Below are 21,184 nucleotides of genomic sequence, written 5' to 3'. Positions count from 1 at the left end.
ATCTTTGGACTGGGCCAAAATGGCAAATATTTTACAAGCAATTGTTTGAGACGTCAGCAGGAGAACGGATATCCTGATCACAAAGACTGAGGATTGTGGACTTTCTGATGATAGAATCAATGGTCAATCAATGTTTAGCTGACTAGCTCTCTACCTCCAATTAAAGTTCTTTGTAATACAACCTCCCTTCTTTGCCTTTAAAAGCCCCTGACTTTTACTCCCTAGTGGGACACTATTTGGATTTCTACCTGAATCTGTGCCCCCAGAATTGCAATTCTTGAGCCCCCAAACAAACTTTTTGCCTCACTTGCAGTTTATGTCTCTTATTCATTGACAATTACATGCTTATTTTGTACAAGTCACTGTCCTAAATACTTCATATATACCAAGCCATTTAATACTCATAACACTCTATGAAGTAGGTGCTATTATTGTCATTTTATAGCTTTAGGAGACTGAATCACAGAGAGGGTAGGAATTTACCTAAATTCACACACTAGTAAGTGGTGGGGCTGGGATTTGAATCCAAAGTCTGATTCCAAGTTCGCTCTACGCCTAGCTCCAAAACCTTGCAGCTCATCAGCATCACGTGGGCATTTTAAAAAAGTAAACTCCCGGCCCTGAGATTCTGATTCCGCAGGTGAGGGGTGAGGCTGCCTGTCTAGGAGTAAGGAAACACGACTACAACGCGCGGTCGGAGGGGGAAATCTGGAAGCACCGTCCTTCCCGCCAAGGTTACATCAGGCCCGGCCCCTTCCGCGTGGCGCGAAGGCCCCTGGGAGCTGTAGTCGCCCAGTATACGCGTCAGCGCTTCCTGGAAGTGACGCAAGGGACCCGCCCTCTCCTCTCTCCGCGTTTCCGCTGTTTCGGTTACGCGGTGCGCCTCGCGAGCTCAGCTGGTGCGTGTTTCTTGGATCTCGTGCTCCGAGAGGGGGTTCCGGGTCGGGTATGTGCGGGGTCGGTGCGGTGTAGCGGTCGAGGGGTGGCGGCCCGCGACCCTGCTCGTGGCCCGTGACTCCGGCTTTCCCGCAGGTCCGGCCGCGCCCGCCGCAGCCCCTCGGCGTCGTCGCCATGTCGCGGTTTTTCACCACCGGTTCGGACAGCGAGTCCGAGTCGTCCCTGTCCGGGGAGGAGCTCGTCACCAAGCCTGTCGGGGGCAACTACGGCAAACAGTGAGTGGAGGACCTGGCCGCGGTGCCCGCTCGGGGCGTGCGGGGCTCGGCGGGCTGTGGCCGGCGTGTATGTGGGAGGGGAATGAGGTGCGGGCGGCGAGAGCCGGCCCTGAGCGTGTTGAGAGTCTAAGGGGCCGGAGCAGGGTTGGAGGGACAGCCTTCACGCTTTGGGTGCTGTGGATTTGGGAGTCTGCCCACCAGATACAAGGGATTTCCCACTGGCTGGGTCTGCTGCATCAGTTTCCTAACTGGGCTCCATGTCCCCAGTCTCTGTACCTCCCCTCCCTCCCCTCCTCCGCTCGGCATCGGACTCCAAAAGTCGTAGTTGTAGTTACTTTTACCACCAGGAAATCCTCAGTGGCTTCTCACTGCTCACAAAAAAAAATCCGCAATGCTCCCTTGGTATCTGGGAGCTCCTGGAGGTGGCTCTCAAGCCCAGTCGCCTGGTGCTGCCGGCAGGGTCTTAAACATCTACTGTTTCCTGTTGTTTACCTCCACTTAAATCTCTTTCCCCCACCTTTTCAAATTAAAATTCTTTTCATCCTTTGAAGCAGTGGAACGTTATTTCTCAGATTTTTGCCATATACATGCCACCTTCGTTATTTTTGTCATATGCTTGTGCTACTGTTTAAAAATATGTGTATACCCGTATATGTGTGTACCCATATGAATTCATATCATATGATTTCATATCACTGCCATAAGTGGAAGACCATTGCTTGCTGTAAAATAAAATGATTGGAAAAATTAATAAAGTGGAAGGAAAAGAAAGATTGTTTCCAGCGAGTGCTGTCTGTGCTCTGGTCTCTCATTGTTAAAGGAAAGTACTAGCAGTGGAGGTGTTAAAGCCACAGAGACTTTTTCCCTGTCCTTGGCCTCTCACACTCCGAGTAAGGTTGCTTTCTAGGACCTAGTTCAGGTACCAGCTTCTTGAAGCCTTTTCCATTTATTCCAGCTGAAGTATCCTGTTCCTTAACTGTTTTCAGTAGTTCTTAGTAACCTCTGTCTGTATGTAATTAGTTTTCTGGCACAGTAAATAAGCACCTTCATTTGTTAATTTTTGCGAGGATGGAGACAGTCGTCTTTGTGTGTGCTACCTGTCCCATCTGAGAAGACAAATAGAATAGCTTGGAAAGGCTGGAACTAGGAAGGAAGGTTAATGGTCTCTGTTCCCTCCAAACAGGCCGTTGTTGCTGAGTGAGGATGAAGAAGATACGAAGAGAGTTGTCCGAAGTGCCAAGGACAAGAGGTGAGACCGTGGGGAGGCTGCGTGGTGGGGAATCTCTGGAGTAGTGGTGGATTTTCTGGTTGGTGATGGTGGGCATGTCCAATGTGGTGTTGGGCTCCCCACCCAGGTTTGAGGAGCTTACCAACCTTATCCGGACCATCCGTAATGCCATGAAGATTCGGGATGTCACCAAGTGCCTGGAAGAGTTTGAGCTCCTGGGAAAAGCATATGGGAAGGCTAAGAGCATTGTGGACAAGGAAGGTGTCCCGAGGTTCTATATCCGCATCCTGGCTGACCTAGAGGACTATCTTAATGAGGTGTGATTCCTATGGGTGAGGGGGCATCCAGAGAGGGATTGTGGACCTGCGGCCTGCTCCTAACCCACTTCCAAGATCATGTCCCCTCTGGGTTGTTTGCTGTGTATACAGTGTTTCCTAGAATACAAGAAATAGGAGGATAAAGCAAGGAGAGGGACCTTTTTTGGCTAAGAATTTTAATTGTGTCTTATTTTTGTATTACCTCTTATTTGTAGTTTTGTACTTTTAGTGGCGATATATAAAGGATCTTTAAAAAGTAAGTTAACAGATATAGTTAGTAAGTAGTACAGATGGTGTACAGATAGCAAGACTTATAAAAGTGGTGGTGAAGCCTGAATTTTAGGAAATAGCACTTAGTCTCAGATCCTTGTTTTCCCTTTCTTCCCTCGCCTTTCCTTTAGCTATGGGAAGATAAGGAGGGGAAGAAGAAGATGAACAAGAACAATGCCAAGGCCCTGAGCACCCTGCGCCAGAAGATCCGAAAATACAACCGAGATTTTGAGTCCCATATTACAAATTACAAGCAGGTGGGATGCTAGAGGCAGACTTTTTGAACGGTGGGGACAGTGACCCAATGACTGAGACAGAAAAGCATTTGCAAATGGGAGGTGTGACTGGAGAAGGAATCATGACAAAACTCTCTGGGGCCGAGGGGTAGGATGGGGTGGTGGTTGTCAGGCATCCTTTATTTTTCTCTCGTTTTCCTCTGTCAAGAACCCTGAGCAGTCTGCAGATGAGGATGCTGAGAAGAATGAGGAGGATTCAGAAGGTGAGAGAGGAGACCCTAAGGGCAAATGGTTAGGGGTTCCCTTAGTGTGGTTTCTTGGTTCCCTTCAGCCTTGCTCTTCATCATTCTAGCTCTTTTCTCTCCTCTTTGCCACCAGGCTCTTCAGATGAGGATGAGGACGAGGACGGAGTCAGTGCTGCAGCTTTCCTGAAGAAGAAATCAGAAGCTCCTTCTGGGGAGAGTCGAAAGTTCCTCAAAAAGATGGAGGTAGGAGTCAGGAGGGGTGATTTGCGTGCCGTAGACCATTCTTGGGTCCCTGGGGAGAGAAAAATCTCACAGAACCCTAGGGTGAGGAGGGCTTGGGTTTAGCAGAGCCTGGTTTGGGGACAGCCTTCCTCTTGGATTAGAGCACTGAGTGGACTGGAATCTGGAGAACTAGATTCTGGGCCCAGCTCTGCCCCGGGGGAGCCGTGTGTCCTTGGGGCAAGTCACCACTTCTCTCTGGGTCTTGCTGGTCCAGTTCAGCTCTTGATATCCTGATTCCGTGAATAACCACGCTCGTTCTGCTCCTGAAAATCCCTGAACATGTGTCAGCAGGGAGAGGAGAGAGACCAGTCAGTCTTCCCATCTTCTTTCTGCTGATCTTGTTTTTTCCTCTAAGGATGAAGATGAGGACTCAGAAGATTCAGAAGATGATGAAGACTGGGACACAGGTTCCACATCTTCTGATTCAGACTCGGAGGAGGAAGAAGGGAAACAGACTGTGCTGGCCTCAAGATTCCTTAAAAAGTAAGAAAAGTAGTGGTACCTTGAGCTACAGTGGGAAGGGTAGGACGCCCTTAATCATCTTGAAGGTTTTGGTTCTCACACGGAGTCCATTTAGGTCATAGACGCCTTCTGCTCCCTTTTCGCGGAGGGGTCTCAGAGTCAAGTATGTTCGTTGGCTATGGTTGCAAAGCTAATGTGTCATGTTAAAGGGATTTGAAGGCTCCAGAGTCCAAGTATTTAACCATGACCTTACTCACTGCACGTGGACTGGGTGTAAATCTCACTTTGGCGTCAATTAGCTGTGTGATAGTAGACGGATACTTAAGCTTTCCAATCTTCAGTTTTCTTGTCTGTAAAATATACTTGACCCTACCTCTGAGGATAACTGCAAGAATACAGGGAGGTGATACAGGGAAGTGGTTCAGCCCACCAGTGGCATGTGGTGAGCCCCCAGTGATAGTTGCTACTCTTGTCACCCTTCCGAGAACTTCTTAGTGTATAGCATATAGACTGCAAGCCTTCCTGAACTTTACTGAGACAGTCACTGAATGGGGAAGGATTCTGATTTGGATTTTGGTCTTAGCCCTTAGTCTTCTAGTAGCTGTCAACTTTGGGCAAGTTACTATAGCTTCTTAGGCCTCAGTTTCCTCTTTTGGAGTCAGAGTGATACCTGCCCCTGTGTATTGCACAGGAGTCAAATAAAAAGCTCTGATAAACAGTGCTCTTTTAATAGGAGAACCATTGCTGCTCTTTTGCTTTTTGGGTTACTTTCCTGCTTTCACAAGTTGAGTTATGCTGCTTCAGGAGGTAGGGAGTTCCCTGACACTCCAGAGGCTTAGGCGTAGACATTTTGTTGAGAAGCATTTTTCACTGTGTTCCAGGGAACAGTGTGCTCAAGTCTGGGGAGCATTGCATATCTGATTTGTTTTTACTCAGAACACTTCTGACACTATCTATGTGTGGATTTTTTTCCTCACACCAATCGGTTCTCCAACTCTCTGGACACCAACTGGATCTTCAACAATTCAGTTCAGTTCTGACACTACCCAGGGTTAGTGCAGACCCCACAGGTTAAGGGCTCAGTCCCGCAAGACTGCCCCCACCTCAGACGCCAGTTGCAAGTCCCAAGTTTGGCACCTGTGCTCCTGACCAACCAGCTCTAAACTTAGAGTTCCCACAACCACCTCCTCAGGTTCAGTAATTTGTTAGAATGACTCAGAACTCAGGAAAGCACTTTACATACCATTACCAGTTTATTATAAAGGATACAACTCAGGAACAGCCAAATGGAAAAGATGCATAGGGCAGGGTATGGGAGAAGGGGCACTGAGCTTCCAAGCCCTCTCTGGGTGCACCACCCTCCCAGCACCTTGATGCTTTCACCAACCCAGAAGTTCTCCAAACCTTGTCATTTAGGGATTTTTATGAAGTTTTCATTACTTAGGCATGATTGATTGAATCATTGGCCATTGATGATTAATTCAATCTCCAGCTCCTCTTCCCTTCCCCAGTGGTCAGGGGGTGGGGCTGAAAGTTGTAACCCTGTAATTATGCCTTAGTCTTTCTGGCAACCAGCCCCCATCCTGAAAGCTATCTAGGGACCTGCCAAGAATCTTCTCATTAGAACAAAAGAGGATCCTATCATTCAGGAGATTAATCCTGTCTTCTGTTTCATTTCTCACCCTCTTTCTTTTTTTCCCATTTCTAGATTGTATTCTTTTTTCCTCTTATTCAGTTTGTTTCTCTCTACTGGTTTAGGAGTTACATGCTATTCTTTTAGAGAGTACCCTTGATATTTTTTTTTTCCCCCCAAAGCCCCAGTAGATAGTTGTATGTCATAGCTGCACATCCTTCTAGTTGCTGTACGTGGGACGTGGCCTCAGCATGGCCAAAGAAGCGGTGCGTCGGTGCGTGCCTGGGACCCGAACCTGGGCTGCCAGCAGCGGAGCACGCACACCCAACTGCCAAGCCACAGGGCCGGCCCTTGATATTTTTTTTAACCTGTGAAATTTTACTTTGTACATTTAGCCAAAAAAACCCACTAAAATTAAGATTTAGTTAAAATTTCAAGTATCAGAGGTTTGGTTAACCACTGAGTCCTCAGAGGCCTTTTTGGCATTGAGAGTTTGTGGCTTTGTAATGTCAAAGAATAATTCAGAGATACTATTTTACGTGTATAAGGCAGACCATTGTTTAGGATTGATTTCCAACCGAGACAAAATAAGAATTTATATAAGAGGAAGAAGAATGAGGAGAGAAGGAAAAACCCAGACTGTGAGAATGATGGATTTTGTTTGCACATTTTTTGTGTAAACTCATTAGCTATCTAAGCCAACCAAGGTTAGTTTTGGTGGTTAATGAATTTTCTAGAAACATGATAGGCTGTGTCTGTAATACTTGCCAGTGTCCTTTTTCATTATCTCCATATTAAGCCAGTCTGTACCCCTTCCCTCATCAGAATTTCTCAGCTTTCGTCTTTTGGTCAGAACAAGCATGTAAAGGAGTGGGTTTAGTCGCGAGCTTCAGGCTCTTTGATGTGGGATAAGGCTGCTTAGCAACATTAAAGCACCTGGGTATTAGAGAGTGGGTTTGGGCAGAAAATATGAGGACAGTCACAGATGTTATTAGAAACATTTAGAACCTGCATTCTAAGAATCAGTTTAGTGAATTTTTAATCAAGCAGCTTTTTTCTTGATTTGCTTTTTCCACATATTTATTTGGGTACAAGAAGGTGTTATTTATTGCTTAGCCTTAGTCTTGACTGACCAGTACTTGGGATCAGTTTTATTTAGGGTTAATTTTTAGCTTAGGAATTTATGTTAGTTTGGGGCTAAAATATTTAAATTATTTTGCATGTTTTTTGGACCACATTAAAAGTAATTTACAGATCACACATTCTTGTTTCTGAACTTGTAGTGGGAGTAGAAATTCTTAAGTACAAACTGATGAAATCTAGTGTCTTGGGCCCCTTCTAAGTTAAGTTACCATGTCAGACTCGTAATCAAAATGTGAGCAAGCAAGATTTTTGTTTTGAAACTTGGATGCTGTTTAACTGTTGAAAAGATTAGCAGTGGAGAAAAAAGCAAAAATGATTCACTTGACAGAAGTAAAACAGGTGGAAGACACAGTTATAAGTCTGTTGTCTCACAGGTTTTTGGAGGAAGTTGTCTACATCTGATCTGATAGACTGATGAAATCTCACCGAGATGCTATCCACTTCTAAGAGTTATCTACTTCTGGGGCCCTTTTTTATTTAAGTGAACCTCAGGATAGATCTCTGGTGGGATTGGATGTCCAAGTTGTTAGGATCCTAAGAAGAGTGTGTGTCTAGGGGGCTAGATAAGTAGTTGTGGTTAAGAGAGTGAAGTGGTCCTTTTCAGTGTAGTTTTAGGGCTAACTTCTCTTGGTGTCTCTTAGTATCCTCAGTCTCTTAGCTATGTATTAAGTAGAGGGGTATCTGGTGATGTCCTTTTCGAAAAGTAGCTTGCATCTGTTGGATATATAACTGAGAGCATAAACATTAGTTTTCTGATAATTTCCAACAAGATGTGAATATACCAAGGTATAATCTGTCATAGAGGAGAGGTCCAGCCAAGTCTTAGGTCATTCAGTTAGTTTCATAGGGTGAGAGTTCATTGTGCTTTTGAGGTATGAATCACAATATCCTTAGGACTAGGAGTAAAACTTTAAGCCTAAGAAGATTAAGTTGTTTTGAAGTTTAGACAGCATTGATTTTAAAATAGCATTAGGTCGTTTGATCTTCTCAGAGCTTTGGGGATGATGTACACCAAGCAGTTTCAGTTTAATGAACGTGCTTTGCATGTTTATAAAGTGAGTTTTTATCATTAGAGAGTGTCCTAGTAGTATTGGGGGAGGGGCATATGCTTTTATTAGGAGTTACAGTATAAATCTTTTGGCAAGGGAAAATTTTAATCTCATAGGCAAATTTATAAACTATTAATAAAATATATTCAAACCTTTTAAGCCATTAAAGTGAAATTTATTTGTAAATGTCTAAATGGTGGTTTATGATAATTATAGATAATTTGAATGTCTGTTGTATCTTTGTGTGTGTGTGTGTGTGTGTGTGTGTGTGTGTGTGTGTGAGGAAGATCAGCCCTGATCTAACGTCTGCCAATCCTCTCTTTGCTGAGGAAGACTGGCCGTGGGCTAACATATATGCCCATCTTCCTCCACTTTATATGGGACGCCGCCACAGTGTGGCTTCCCAAGTGGTGCATCAGTGCGCGCCCAGGATCCAAACCGGCGAACCCTGGGCCGCCGCAGCGGAGCGCGCGCACCCAACCGCTTGCACCACCAGGGCGGCCCCTGTTGAATCTTTCTAGAAAGATTTTTTTCATCAATGTCTATGTAAAGTTTGAAGTAATTTGTCTCTGTCATTTGGTTTATATTTTGTTATGTAAGTGTTAAATTGTGGAGATGATTTCAGATGTCATGTGGCCTAAGACTGCTTTGAGATAGTCAATGATCTTTTTCTTTTTTGTGGGGGCATTTTGTTGGATTGAACAGTTGCTTTTTTTAATTCAGAATTTAGATTAGGGGCTGGCCCAGTGGTGTAGTGGTTGAGTTCATGCGCTCCACTTCTGCAGTCCAGGGTTCACAGGTTCGGATCCTGGGTGCAGACCTACACACTGCTCATCAAGCCATGCTGTGACGGCATCCCACATACAAAATGGAGGAAGACTGGCACAGATCTTAGCTCAGGGACAATCTTCCTCACCAAAAAGAAAAAAGAATTTAGATTAATCAGTTGTAAGAGAGGAGAGAAAAGAAGGGGGAATGCAGAGAGTCTGGGAACAGTAATTTTTTTTGCACTTTTTTTCTTTTCCTTTTTTTGTTTTTAAGCTGATTAGTTGGTGGCTGGTAAAAAGATCAGTCTGAACAGAGCAGCTAGTAACAGAGAACAACTGTGTTGCTTATGGATTCTCTGGAGAACCTTAGAGGTTGGCTGTGTCTATGCCTACAGCGGCCTGGTTAGCACCTCTACCTTATTAGACCACACTGTACTCTTCTTTTTTTTTTTTTTTTTTTTTTAAGATTTTATTTATTTATTTTCTCCCCCCAAAGCCCCAGTAGATAGTTGTATGTCATAGCTGCACGTCCTTCTAGTTGCTGTATGTGGGACTCGGCCTCAGGATGGACGGAGAAGTGATGCCTCGGTGCGCGCCCGGGATCCGAACCCCGGGCCACCAGCATCGGAGCGCGTGCACTTAAGCACCAAGCCATGAGGCCGGCCCGTGTACTCTTCTCTTCTTGAGTTTCTTGGTGTAGTATGGTGACAGACCTTGGTAAGTAGTCTGGCAAATTCAAATGCTTAGTGGTCCTTGCTTTGGTTATGGTTATGGTTAACTCTAGGTCATTCTTGTAGAGTGTAACTTGGACCCAGTGCTTGGTGGAGGAAGAGAGAAAGTTCATGGGAGGAAGAAGCCTCAGAAGTGGAGAGGGAGCTAGTCTTTCATCTTCTCCCGTGTCTCCTGGCAGGGCCCCCACCACAGAGGAGGACAAGAAGGCAGCTGAGAAGAAACGGGAAGACAAAGCCAAGAAGAAGCACGATAGGAAATCTAAGCGCCTGGATGAGGAGGAGGAAGACAATGAAGGCGGGGAGTGGGAAAGGGTCCGGGGTGGAGTGCCCCTTGTTAAGGTGAGGGTTTTAGAATTAAAAGGAATTGGGAAACAGTTTGGGAGAGCATACAAGTGCCTTCCTGGTTGGGTTGGGAGAAAAGTTAAGGCAAGAACGGGTTCCTATTGGCCTGCACGTGACAGGATGTGTGTTGCTTAGGAGAAGCCAAAAATGTTTGCCAAGGGAACTGAGATCACCCATGCTGTTGTCATCAAGAAACTGAATGAGATCCTACAGGCACGAGGCAAGAAGGGCACTGACCGGTAAGATTCGTGAGCCTGGGCTGTGGGATTACAGGGTGAAAGCTCTTTTTCTCTAAGATACAGGGTGGAGGTTGGTGGGGAAATAGTGCTGTTTTGGGAAGATCTGTGTGTGACTACAGTAGAAGAAATGGTATACTTGGAACATACTAGTCCATTTTCTGATGTTTATTCTCCCTTTGACGTTAAACTGATCACTTAACCTTTTGGGCCTGTTTTCCCATCTGTAAAATGGGAATAATGCTCACCACCTTTATTTACTCAGTTACTGAAGAGGATGGTAGATTGTTAGCGCCATTACTGTTTCTGTTTGGAACTTATAAAGGAGAAGCAAGTATATAGGCGGTGAGGATAGGATTGTTGGGAGCAAGGCTGCCTTGCTTGTCTGAAGAGGGCATGACAGGATGAGGCTTTGTGATTTGTCTCCGATGCCTCACCCAGTTCTGTACCCCTCCAGTGCAGCCCAGATTGAGCTGCTGCAGCTGCTGGTTCAGATTGCTTCTGAAAACAACCTAGGGGAGGGTGTCATCATCAAGATCAAGTTCAATATCATTGCCTCTCTCTATGATTACAACCCCAACCTGGCCACATACATGAAGGTAAGGGCAATGAAGAGGAACATCCCAGGGCTGAGCTGGTGGGTCAGGGGAAGGTGCTTAATGTCTTAAAACTAAACAGCTGTGGAAACAGTCTTGGGAGTTGAAGGCCCTGTGGATTCCTGGTGAAGGGGCTCCTGGGAGGCATCTGCTGATTCCACCTCACACCTCTCACCACTGTCTGATCTGTTGACAGCCCGAGATGTGGCAGAAGTGCCTGGACTGCATCAATGAGCTGATGGACATCCTGTTTGCAAACCCCAACATCTTTGTTGGAGAGAACATTTTGGAAGAGAGTGAGAACCTACATAATGTTGACCAGGTAAAGAGAGAAATTAACAGCTAATTGGTAGTGTTTGTTGTCTGCTTTGGGAAGACTCAGTGGAGACAGAAGGGTTGAAGTTTGGGACTGAGATCTGGGCTAATTTATTTACTCCTTCTTTGCCTCCCTCTTTAGCCACTGCGTGTCCGTGGCTGTATCCTAACTCTGGTGGAACGAATGGATGAAGAATTTACCAAAATAATGCAGAATACTGATCCTCACTCCCAAGGTAAGCCTAGCAAATGTGGGAGTCAGTGAGAGGAAAAGCTTAGGGAATAATACTGAAGATTATACTACATGAGCGTGTTTGGAAAGCCTGCCCTTCCTTACGCCAGCATTCACACTAGAGGGATTGTTATGATGCTGTGCCCCACTCCCATAGCTTCTGATTCAATAGGTCTAGATGGGGCCTGCAAATGTGCATTTCTAACATGTTCCCAGGTGATGCTGCTGTCTGGTGACTGTACTCTGAGAACTATTGGTATAGCCTCTGTCCACTTGGCTTGTTTAGTTTGGATCAGAGGCACTGGGATGGGGAAAATATAGGACATTTACTCTAAAATGTGAATGCCCACATGTGCCTAGCGAGTTGAGGGCATAGTGATGGACAAGGCAGCCGGCGGCCTTCGTGCTCTTGGAGCTAACATTTCGGTGCTGGAGAAAGGTAGTTCAACAAACAAATAAATGAGGTGATTGTAGATCATGCGAAGTGTAAATTAGAAATTTAGATGGGGACCTGTGATAAAGAGTGACTGGAGGGGTGGCTGCTTTCCGTAGTGGTTGAAGAAAGCATCTTTAGGTAGGGGCCATTTGAGATAAGATTTAAACGAGGAGGAACAGTACCATAGGGGAGCAGTTAGCATAAGAGAGCGCCTGACAGGAGGAAGGGAAAGTGGGCTTGGCATGTCCCAAGAGAGGATGGTGTTCTGAGGGCACAGCGAGTAAACTTTTCTGATGGGTGCAGAAAACAGGTAACTGGATTGATTGGGGAAGCCTGGGTGCCAGGCTTAGATGAGGGTGGGTGCTCTCCCTGCCAGAATACGTGGAGCACCTGAAGGATGAGGCCCAGGTGTGCGCCATCATTGAGCGTGTGCAGCGCTACCTGGAGGAGAAGGGCACCACTGAGGAGATCTGTCGCGTCTACTTGAGGCGCATTCTCCACACCTACTACAAGTTTGATTACAAGGCCCATCAGAGGCAGCTTACGCCCCCTGAGGGCTCCTCAAAGGTGAGTGCTTTGCAGCCGTGTCAGAGGGGAGAAGGACGTGTCAGTCTGTCCTGCTTGTCTGTCAGGACTAGATGACAAATCTCCTCTTCCCTGGGGACTCTCTGAGATGGGGCAGGGAGGGAAACTTGGAGGGACTAGACTGAGGCTGAATGGAGTCTCATCTTTGGTTGCTGAAGCCTAAGCCATTTAGAACCATTGTCTTTGCCGTTATCTCCTCCTCCAACACCACCCCCTCCCAGTCTGAGCAAGACCAGGCAGAAAATGAGGGCGAGGACTCAGCTGTGTTGATGGAGAGACTATGCAAGTACATCTATGCCAAGGACCGCACAGACCGTATCCGCACGTGTGCCATCCTCTGCCATATCTACCATCATGCTCTGCACTCCCGCTGGTACCAGGCCCGAGACCTCATGCTCATGAGCCACCTACAAGACAACATTCAGCACGCGGACCCACCAGTACAGGTAGGATGGGAAGGAGGCGCTCTGGCCCTGTTGGCAAAGGGAAGACCGGGCCAGTCCCCTGCCCTCTATTTGGGCAAAGTGGCTCAGCCAGGTTAGCCACCTGTCTGGCTAGTGCAGATACAAGTAGACACTTGGTCCTTCCCAGATGCCAGCATTCTTTGATCCTCCTGCATGTTAACATATTTTATACTGTTCCAACAGCGTTAGAGTCCTCTGGGATATAAATTTGGGTTCAGCTAACATTTGTTGTACCTACTACGTATGTATCTGGTTCAGAACATTAGAAGATCATCTAATTTTAAAAGGTAAAGGGGCCGGCCTGGTGGCATAGCAGTTAAGTGCACGCGCTGCGCTTCGGGGGCCGCAGGGTTCGCGGGTTTGGATCCTGGGCGCACACCGATGCACCCTGGTCAAGCCATGATGTGGCGGCTTCCCATACGAAGTAGAGGAAGATGGGCACAGATGTTAGCCCAGGGCCAATCTTCCTCAGCACAAAGAGGATGATTGACATCGGATGTTAGCTCAGGGCTGCTCTTCCTCACACACACACACACACACAAAAGGTGAAAAAACCCTTAAGAAGTTGTTAAACTGAGAGGAAAGACAGGGAGCCAAATGCATAATGATGTGCTAGGACATAACAGTGGAACATCTAATTTTGTGTGTGGCAGTATTGTGAGGACATTTCATATAGAAGGAGTTTTAAAGCTGTGTCTAAGTATAGATCCTGCAAATGTGTGTTTAAAACAATTAAATATTTATGTGTAGAATATTTGGTGAATCTGTCTGGTGGTGGTTTTAAATAGCACTCCTATTCTTTTTTATTCCATTGTATGAATTTATCACAAGTTCTTGATCTGTTTTCCTCTTTATTATATACCTGGGCTATTATAAATATAAGCTGCTGTGAATACTTATAAGTCTTTGTGTAGATGTATGTTTTCTCTTGGGTAAATACTTAAGAGTGGAATTGCTGCATCATAGTGTAGGTGTATGTTCAATTTTATAAGAAACTTAAAAGTGGTTATACCATTTTACACTCCTACCAATAACGTGTGAGTGTTCCTTGTCAATATTTGGTGTTGTCAGTCTTTTTAACTTTAGCCATATTGGTGGTTGTGTCATGGTATCTCATTGTGGTGTTAATTTGTATTTCCCTGATAACTATGAAAATTGACTACTTTCTTATGTATTTATTGGCCCTTCATATATCTGCTTTCACAAAATGTCTAGTCAACTTTTGCCCAGTTTTTTTTTAAAGATTTGATTATTCATCTTTTTATTACTGAGTTGTAGGAATTCTTTGTATAACTTGGATACCAGTCCTTTGTCAGATAAATGTTTTCCAAATATTTTCTTGTAGTCTGTGGTTTGCCTATTCATTTTCTTAACCATGCGTTTTGGTGTAGTCTAATTTATCAGTTTTTTTTATGGTTAATATTTCCTGGGTTCTGTCTAAAAAAAAAAAACCTTTGCCTACTTGCAATTCATGAGGATATTCCATTTTTATTTTTTTAAAAGTTCTTATGGTTGTAGCTTTCATATGTAGATCTATGATTTTTGCATGTTGGGTGAAGTCAGAGTTAAAGACATTCTTTCCCCATTGTATTGCTTTGATGCCTTTATGGAAAATTTCGTGGAAAACCACATGAGCCTATAAATGTGAGTGTATTTCTGGGCTCTCTGTTCTGTTCTGTTCATTAATCTTTTTGTCTATCCTTATGCCAGTCCCACACTGTCTTGATTGCTGTGCTTTTAGAATAAGTCTCAAAGTCAGGTAGTGTATGAGTCCTCTAATTTTGTTCTTTTTTTGAGAATGCTTTGGATATTCTGTGACCTTTGCATTTCCACATAAATTTTAGAACCAGTTTGTCAGTTTCTACAAAAACACCTGCTGAGATGATATTGAATCTGTAAATCAATTTTGGGAGCATTAACATCTCAACAGTGAACCTTTCGATCTTACACATTATCTCTTCATTTAATATCTTCAATTTCTCTCTGCAGTTGAGAGAGAAATTCTCTTATAGTTTGCACTGTAAAGGTGTTTCACATCTTTTAAAAAATTAATCCTGAATATTATACAATTTTTGATGCTATTGTAAATGCAATTGTTTTTTAAATTTCATTTTCCAGTTAACTACCAGTATCTGAAAGTACAGTTAATTTTTGTATGTTGGCGTTGTATCCTGCTATTTTGGTAAATTCACTTATTAGGTCTAGTAGTTATTTTATAGATTCCTTAGGATTTTCTGCTGAAATAGTCATGTCATCTGCATATGCAGTTTTATTACTATATCAATCTTTATGACTTTTCTTTCTTTCTTTTTTATTTCCTTCTTGCCTCATTGCATTGACTCGAATCTCCTATACTTAGTGCTGAATAGAAGTAGTGAGAGCAGACATCTTGCCATGTTCCTAGTCTTAGCAGGGAGGCAGTCAACATTTCACCATTCAGTATAACGTTAGCTGTAGTATTTTTGTAGATACCCTTTCCCAAATAGAGGAAGGTCTCTTCTGATCCTGGTTGGCTGAGAATTTTTGTCCTAAATAGATGTTGAATTTTGTAAAAAGCTTTTCTGCATCTATTGACATGATGCATGGTTATCTCTCCTTTATTCTGTTCATATGGTGAATAACCATGATTTTAGATTCTTATACCAGCCTGTCATTCCTGAGATACATCCTTACTTGGTTATGGTATATTGTCTTTTATATATTGCTGGAGTCTGCTAACATTTTTTAAGGCTCTTGCATCTATGTTCATGACTGATATTGACCTCTATATTTTTGTTGTTGTCAATACTTAGTCTTTTTCCCCCTCAAAATCTGTACTACCTATAATCTTCCCTATCTTAATTAGTGGCAAGACTATGTTTTCAGTTGCTTAGGCCAGAAACCTTGGAATCATCTCTAATTCTTATTTTTCTCTCCTGTGCCACATCTGATTCCCCAGCCATTTCTGTTCAGAATCCATATCTGAACTTACTGTCACTTCCACTACTACCTTCTTGGCTAAGCCACCATCATCTTCCTGGTCTGTCTCTGCCTCTGCCCTTATATCCCTTCAGGCTGTGCTTAATACAGCAGCCCGGAGTATCCATGTTAAGTTAAGTCCGATTATATCACAGATTTGTTCAGAACCTTCCCGTGGGTTCCCATCTTCAGGTCATAGTAGGGCTTACACGGCATGTGCCTGCCCACCCTCCAGTGTATGAGCACGTCCTTCACCAGCTCTAGCCACGTCACACTCCTTGTTCCTGGACTACACTGGGCATGGTTCATCCAAGGGCCTTTGAATTTACTTTTCCTTTTCTCTAGAAGCCTCTTCCCTCAGATATCTGCACGACTTGCTCTCTTTCTATTAGGTCTTTATTTAAATATTCCCTTCAAAATGAGGCCTTCCCTAGTTATCCTTTGTAAAATTACGACCTCCTCCCTCTACCACAACCACACAAACCTTCCTCCTAACTCCCTCCCCAGCTTTATTTTTCTCCTAGCGTGAGTCACCACCTGCGTATTTTGGTTATTTTGTTCTCAACACCCGGATTCCTAGAATGTGAACTCCATGGAAGGGCAGGGACTTGTCTGTTTTGTTCTCTGTCCCAGCCCATAGCCTAGTGCTCAGCACATAGTAGGTGCTTGATGTATATTTGTTGAATAAATGAAAGAATTGCCTTGTGGCTGTCACCTCTGAGTGCATTGTCCTTTGCTCCCAGATCCTCTACAACCGCACCATGGTGCAGCTGGGCATCTGTGCCTTCCGCCAAGGCTTGACCAAGGATGCTCATAATGCCCTGCTGGACATCCAGTCAAGTGGCCGGGCCAAGGAGCTTCTGGGCCAGGGTCTGCTGCTGCGCAGCCTGCAGGAGCGCAACCAGGAGCAGGAGAAGGTGGAGCGGCGCCGGCAGGTGCCCTTCCACCTGCACATCAACCTGGAGCTGCTGGAGTGTGTTTATCTGGTGTCTGCCATGCTCTTGGAGATCCCCTACATGGCCGCCCATGAGAGTGATGCCCGCCGGCGCATGATCAGCAAGCAGTTCCATCACCAGCTGCGGGTGGGCGAGCGACAGCCCTTGCTGGGTGAGTGTGGGGCTCGGTAGTGCAGCAAACTTTGTTCATTCTTTGATTGCTTTTAATCATAAGCGTTTAGAGAAACTAAAGGGGCTAACCTTCTTACAAGATGATTCCGTTTGATTTCATGACATCTCTGTGTAGAACCTAAAGGCATCCTTTCTCTGTAGCCTCTTACGGTAGGATGCATTCTCTTACCCTACAAGTTAAGTTCCCTGCTTCCTGTCACTCTCCCCTTCAGTCTGTATGTGTCAGCATTTTCTTTCTGCCAAATCAGTGATGTTATACACCCCCAGCACCTTTAGAAGTTCTTCATTGCCTACAGAATAAAGTCCAGCCTCCTTAGTCACTAAGTTAGACTCTCCATGACCTGACTCCAATATTTTTTAATGTAAACTTACATAGTACTTTTTTCCTGCCTAGCACTGTTTTAAGTGTTTTATAAATAATAATTCATTTAATTTTCATTAGTAATAATCCTCTGATGTAGGTACTATTATTACTCCCTTTTTCCTGATTAGGAAACTGAGGCACAGAAGTTAAGTGACTTATCCAAGTTTAACACAGCTAATATGTGCCTTTCTAACCTTTTGTCCTATTTTTCTCCTTCATGCACATTATTTTCCAGCCAAACCAACTAGATCTTTGGCATTCGAGAATCTAACATTGGTTCCTTTGATCACTTCTGAAAGATCAGGTCATTAAGTCCAGGGTTGAGTGAGTTGTGATTTCACTGTGAAAAGAATTTAAATCGTGCTCTTCCTGTGAGGTTGGTGCATGGAAGGACTTGGTGAGTGAGCCAAGCTTACTGTCCACAGCCACATCCCCTTACAGATTTGTCCTCTGCTGGTTGTGTGTATGGTCATGTTAGAGTACAGGTGCCCCTTAGGCAAATTTTATTTGGCTTAGGTAGTAATACTTTATTTTGTTTTAATTGGAAAACTTCCACTGAAAATCCTCATTTCCAGCATCTCTTAGGGCTCTCTGGTTCACTGCAGTGCCTGCCTCTGTTACTGCCTGCAGTGGAGCCAAAAGCCAATTTCTTTTTCAGCTCTGCACTACTGTTTGGTTTGTAGAGAAATATTCTTTGAACCTCTAACCTTGCATCTTTCAAAGGTGACAGAATGGAAGCTGATCCATAAGGGCTGTGTGCTTTTCTTTATTCTTAGCCCTATTCGTACATTTCTCCCTGGACCTGAGCTCTGTACACATTTGAGCTCGCTGTCCCTGTCCTAGGATCTGCCGTGTTTGTGTTTCCCTCCACTTACCATCCATTTCTAGTGTTAGAGCGTTTGCACTTGATTGTCTACCTTGAATTCCAGTTACTCTTGTTTGCCGTGTCTTACCTTCCTGGCTTGTCTCAGGGTGGTATTTGGGGAACCAAGTCCATAATCAGCACGTCAAATCAGCACAGAGGTAAAGTGAAGCTAAATTTTTTGAGGAAAAGGAGTGAGCTGCTTTAAAGAAAAATAAGCTGAGGGGCCGGCCCGGTGGCGCAAGCAGTCAAGCGTGCGCGCTCCGCTGCGGCGGCCCGGGGTTCGCCAGTTCAGATCCTGGGAGTGCATCGACGCACCGCTTGGCAAGCCATGCTGTGGTGGCGTCCCATATAAAGTGGAGGGAGATGGGCATGGATGTTAGCACAGGGCTGATCTTCCTCACAAAAAAAGAGAAAAGAAAGAAAAATAAGCTGATAACAGTGTGATATATAGATATGGCAAAAATCATGAAAGTGGTATAAGAAGGAATGAAGTTCGGTAAATACTGTTCCAGTTGAGATGTTGGGCTTTTTTTTTAGGTCAAGGAACCTTTACGAATCTGGTGAAAGCTATGGACCCTTTTTCTAGGAAAATGTACATAAGGATACACACAGCAATTTGTCATCATTTTTAAGGGGTTCACCAATCCCCTGAAGCACATCTATGGACTGAGTCTAAATCTAAATAAATATATTCCAATATTAAGTGACTTATACAATATGTGGCTATTTAGTGGAGAGCTGGGAGGGTCCCCAGTCTGGTTGTTTGCTTTCCTGGCCTATGTTCCTCCTTAAACAGTGCTCACGGGGGCAGGAACCTTGGTCCCAAGTTTCCCTAGGCCCTGCCTCATTCCCAACCTTTCAGGTCCCCCTGAGTCAATGAGGGAACATGTGGTTGCTGCCTCCAAGGCCATGAAGATGGGTGACTGGAAGACCTGCCACAGTTTTATCATCAATGAGAAGATGAATGGCAAAGTGTGGGACCTTTTCCCTGAGGCTGACAAAGTCCGAACCATGCTGGTTAGGTGAGCAGAGAGGGAGGCCCTGGTGGGTGGAGAAGAAAAGACTGGTTGGCCACCTTTCCTGAAGCTCTCCCCCATTTCTCTCTTCTCCCACAGGAAGATTCAGGAAGAGTCATTGCGGACATACCTCTTCACCTACAGCAGTGTCTATGATTCCATCAGGTAGGATGAGCCCTGAGGAGGCAGAGGGGCTGCAGCTTTGTGGTTGAGGGTCCTAACTGCTCCCTGCTCTCTGCTTTATTTCTCCCTAGCATGGAGACACTGTCTGACATGTTTGAGCTGGACCTGCCCACTGTGCACTCTATCATCAGCAAGATGATCATTAATGAAGAGTTGATGGTGAGGGCCAGGGATGGTAAATGGGCAGGTGGAGTCGTGGAGAGTTTGGAGTGGAGAGGTCTGACCTGTGTCGTGTCGCATCCTCTGCCTCCCTCTTGTCAGGCCTCCCTGGACCAGCCGACGCAGACAGTAGTGATGCACCGCACTGAGCCCACTGCCCAACAGAACCTGGCTCTTCAGCTAGCTGAGAAGCTGGGCAGCCTGGTGGAAAATAATGAGCGAGTGTTTGACCACAAGCAGGGTACCTACGGTGGCTACTTCCGAGGTGAGTGGTTCTATCCCCTCTGCTCTCCCAGGGTCCTGGCCCCCTCACTGCCTCTCCCCTGGCATTTACCCCCTCCCTTTCCCATCTCTGCCTTGCAGACCAGAAGGATGGCTACCGCAAAAACGAGGGGTACATGCGCCGGGGTGGCTACCGCCAGCAACAGTCTCAGACAGCCTACTGATCGCTTCACTTCTGTCCCCATGGCCTAGACCACTCAACTTTTAAGTTCTAAACCGCACCCCAGTCATTAAAGGTCTATTTAGAGTTGTTACAGTTCCTGCTTGTCTGCATGTCACCACAGAGGTGTGTTGGACACGTTCATTTGCTAATTATATTTCTGAGCTTCTACCACATGACAGGCCCAAGGCTCAGGGTGCACAATGACTTGTACACATCTCTGACTTCAGAGAGCTTGCTGTTCTTTGACGTTTGGGAGAAGACTGTAATAATGTGATAAATTAGGACACGGATATGAAAAAAAGGTGGATATATTGAACAGGATGTGACTATGGGGCATAAATATCAGGGGAAGCATATGGGAGGCAGTAGTAGTGGTTGGCCCTTGCAGGTAGATGGGTGGTGGTTCATCAGGCAGGTATAGGGGAGAGTTAGACTAGACCTGTGTGAGGTGTGGTTATTGGACCATTGTGGATCCACAGTTTACCTGTCCGTGACAAAACAGCCACCATAATTATGAGTAACACTGAGAACCTTGACCACTAATGTGACATGGAAGCATGTGATCATTTTTCTCATTTGTGTAATTTGTGTATATTGTGTTTTTAAAAGTATTGATCCACGGTAGATTGGAATTTTTTTTAAATGATCCTCCACGTTGGAGAAGCATTGATACAGGCAACAGAAAATGAGCAAGTGCAGAGGGTTGGAGGAGCTAAAGAATAGTGTGTTTGGTGTAAAGGGTATGTGAGGGTGTGTGCAGGAGATAGACTAGAGACTTCACCTGGGGCCATCTCGTGAGGAATTTAAATGCTTTGGACTTTGGGAAACAAAATACATGAATGAATCCAGTTTGAAGAAGGGTAATGGAGCAGCGTTATAGAGTATGGAATTGGAAGCAGAGAGCCAACCAGAAAGTAAAATCATCTAAAGCCAGGGTGGTTAGGATCAGAGGTGAGGGCGAGATCAAAGAGGGATGGATGTAACAAACTGTGGGGTTTCTGTGACCAGATGAATCTGGGAGCAGTAGGAATCAAGAACGACAGTCTCCTGACTGGGGATAAATAGATAATAGGGCCGTTACCAAGAAATAATTGCAATAGTGTTTGCATTCAAGAATACAAGAGTAGCAGGCCTGCAGGGTGGGCTAATAATGAGATTGGTTTTACGAATGTTGATTTTGAGGTGCGTTTGGGACACAGGGGAATTGGAGATTAAGTTTGGGATGCGTCTTAATTAGACTATAGGCTAAGCTACTGTAAGAAAGGAAGGCCAAAACAATAATTCAGACAAAATAGTTTACTTCTCATGTGACAGTCCAGAGGTAGG

At 44.9% G+C, this 21,184-nt stretch overlaps 1 protein-coding gene across 2 annotated transcripts; it reads left to right on the top strand.

Moving 5' to 3' along the window:
• The first annotated feature begins 844 nt into the window (after positions 1 to 844).
• Positions 845 to 19,951, top strand: LOC101408335 (eukaryotic translation initiation factor 3 subunit C). Of its 2 annotated transcripts, none has more exons than XM_087417242.1 (21): positions 845 to 946; positions 1,033 to 1,172; positions 2,356 to 2,421; positions 2,528 to 2,717; positions 3,119 to 3,244; positions 3,432 to 3,486; positions 3,602 to 3,711; positions 4,106 to 4,233; positions 9,715 to 9,874; positions 10,013 to 10,116; positions 10,571 to 10,712; positions 10,906 to 11,031; positions 11,167 to 11,260; positions 12,069 to 12,259; positions 12,499 to 12,723; positions 16,443 to 16,806; positions 18,918 to 19,077; positions 19,171 to 19,236; positions 19,326 to 19,413; positions 19,516 to 19,678; positions 19,777 to 19,951. In XM_087417242.1, the coding sequence occupies exons 2-21, from the start codon at positions 1,072 to 1,074 to the stop codon at positions 19,857 to 19,859; spliced, it is 2,742 nt and encodes a 913-aa protein (XP_087273368.1). In that variant the 5' UTR covers positions 845 to 946; positions 1,033 to 1,071; the 3' UTR covers positions 19,860 to 19,951. The 2 variants fall into 2 exon arrangements, with proteins under 2 accessions (XP_087273368.1, XP_087273369.1); XM_087417243.1 differs by having other exon boundaries at positions 881 to 899.
• The last annotated feature ends 1,233 nt before the right edge of the window (positions 19,952 to 21,184 follow it).

Source organism: Ceratotherium simum, chromosome 26 (genome assembly GCF_057802395.1).
Source record: "Ceratotherium simum simum isolate JZ-2026a chromosome 26, ASM5780239v1, whole genome shotgun sequence".
Classification (NCBI taxonomy): Eukaryota; Metazoa; Chordata; class Mammalia; order Perissodactyla; family Rhinocerotidae; genus Ceratotherium; species Ceratotherium simum.
The sequence above is the reverse complement of the archived record's forward strand: the minus strand, read 5'-3'. Positions and strand labels throughout refer to the sequence as shown.

Coding starts and splice junctions, on each gene's coding strand:
- LOC101408335 (XM_087417242.1), top strand. CDS start 1,072: ATGTCGCGGTTTTTCACCACCGGTTCGGACAGCGAGTCCGAGTCGTCC. Junction 2,422..2,527: donor CGAAGTGCCAAGGACAAGAG/GTGAGACCGTGG, acceptor CTCCCCACCCAG/GTTTGAGGAGCTTACCAACC. Junction 4,234..9,714: donor GCCTCAAGATTCCTTAAAAA/GTAAGAAAAGTA, acceptor GTCTCCTGGCAG/GGCCCCCACCACAGAGGAGG.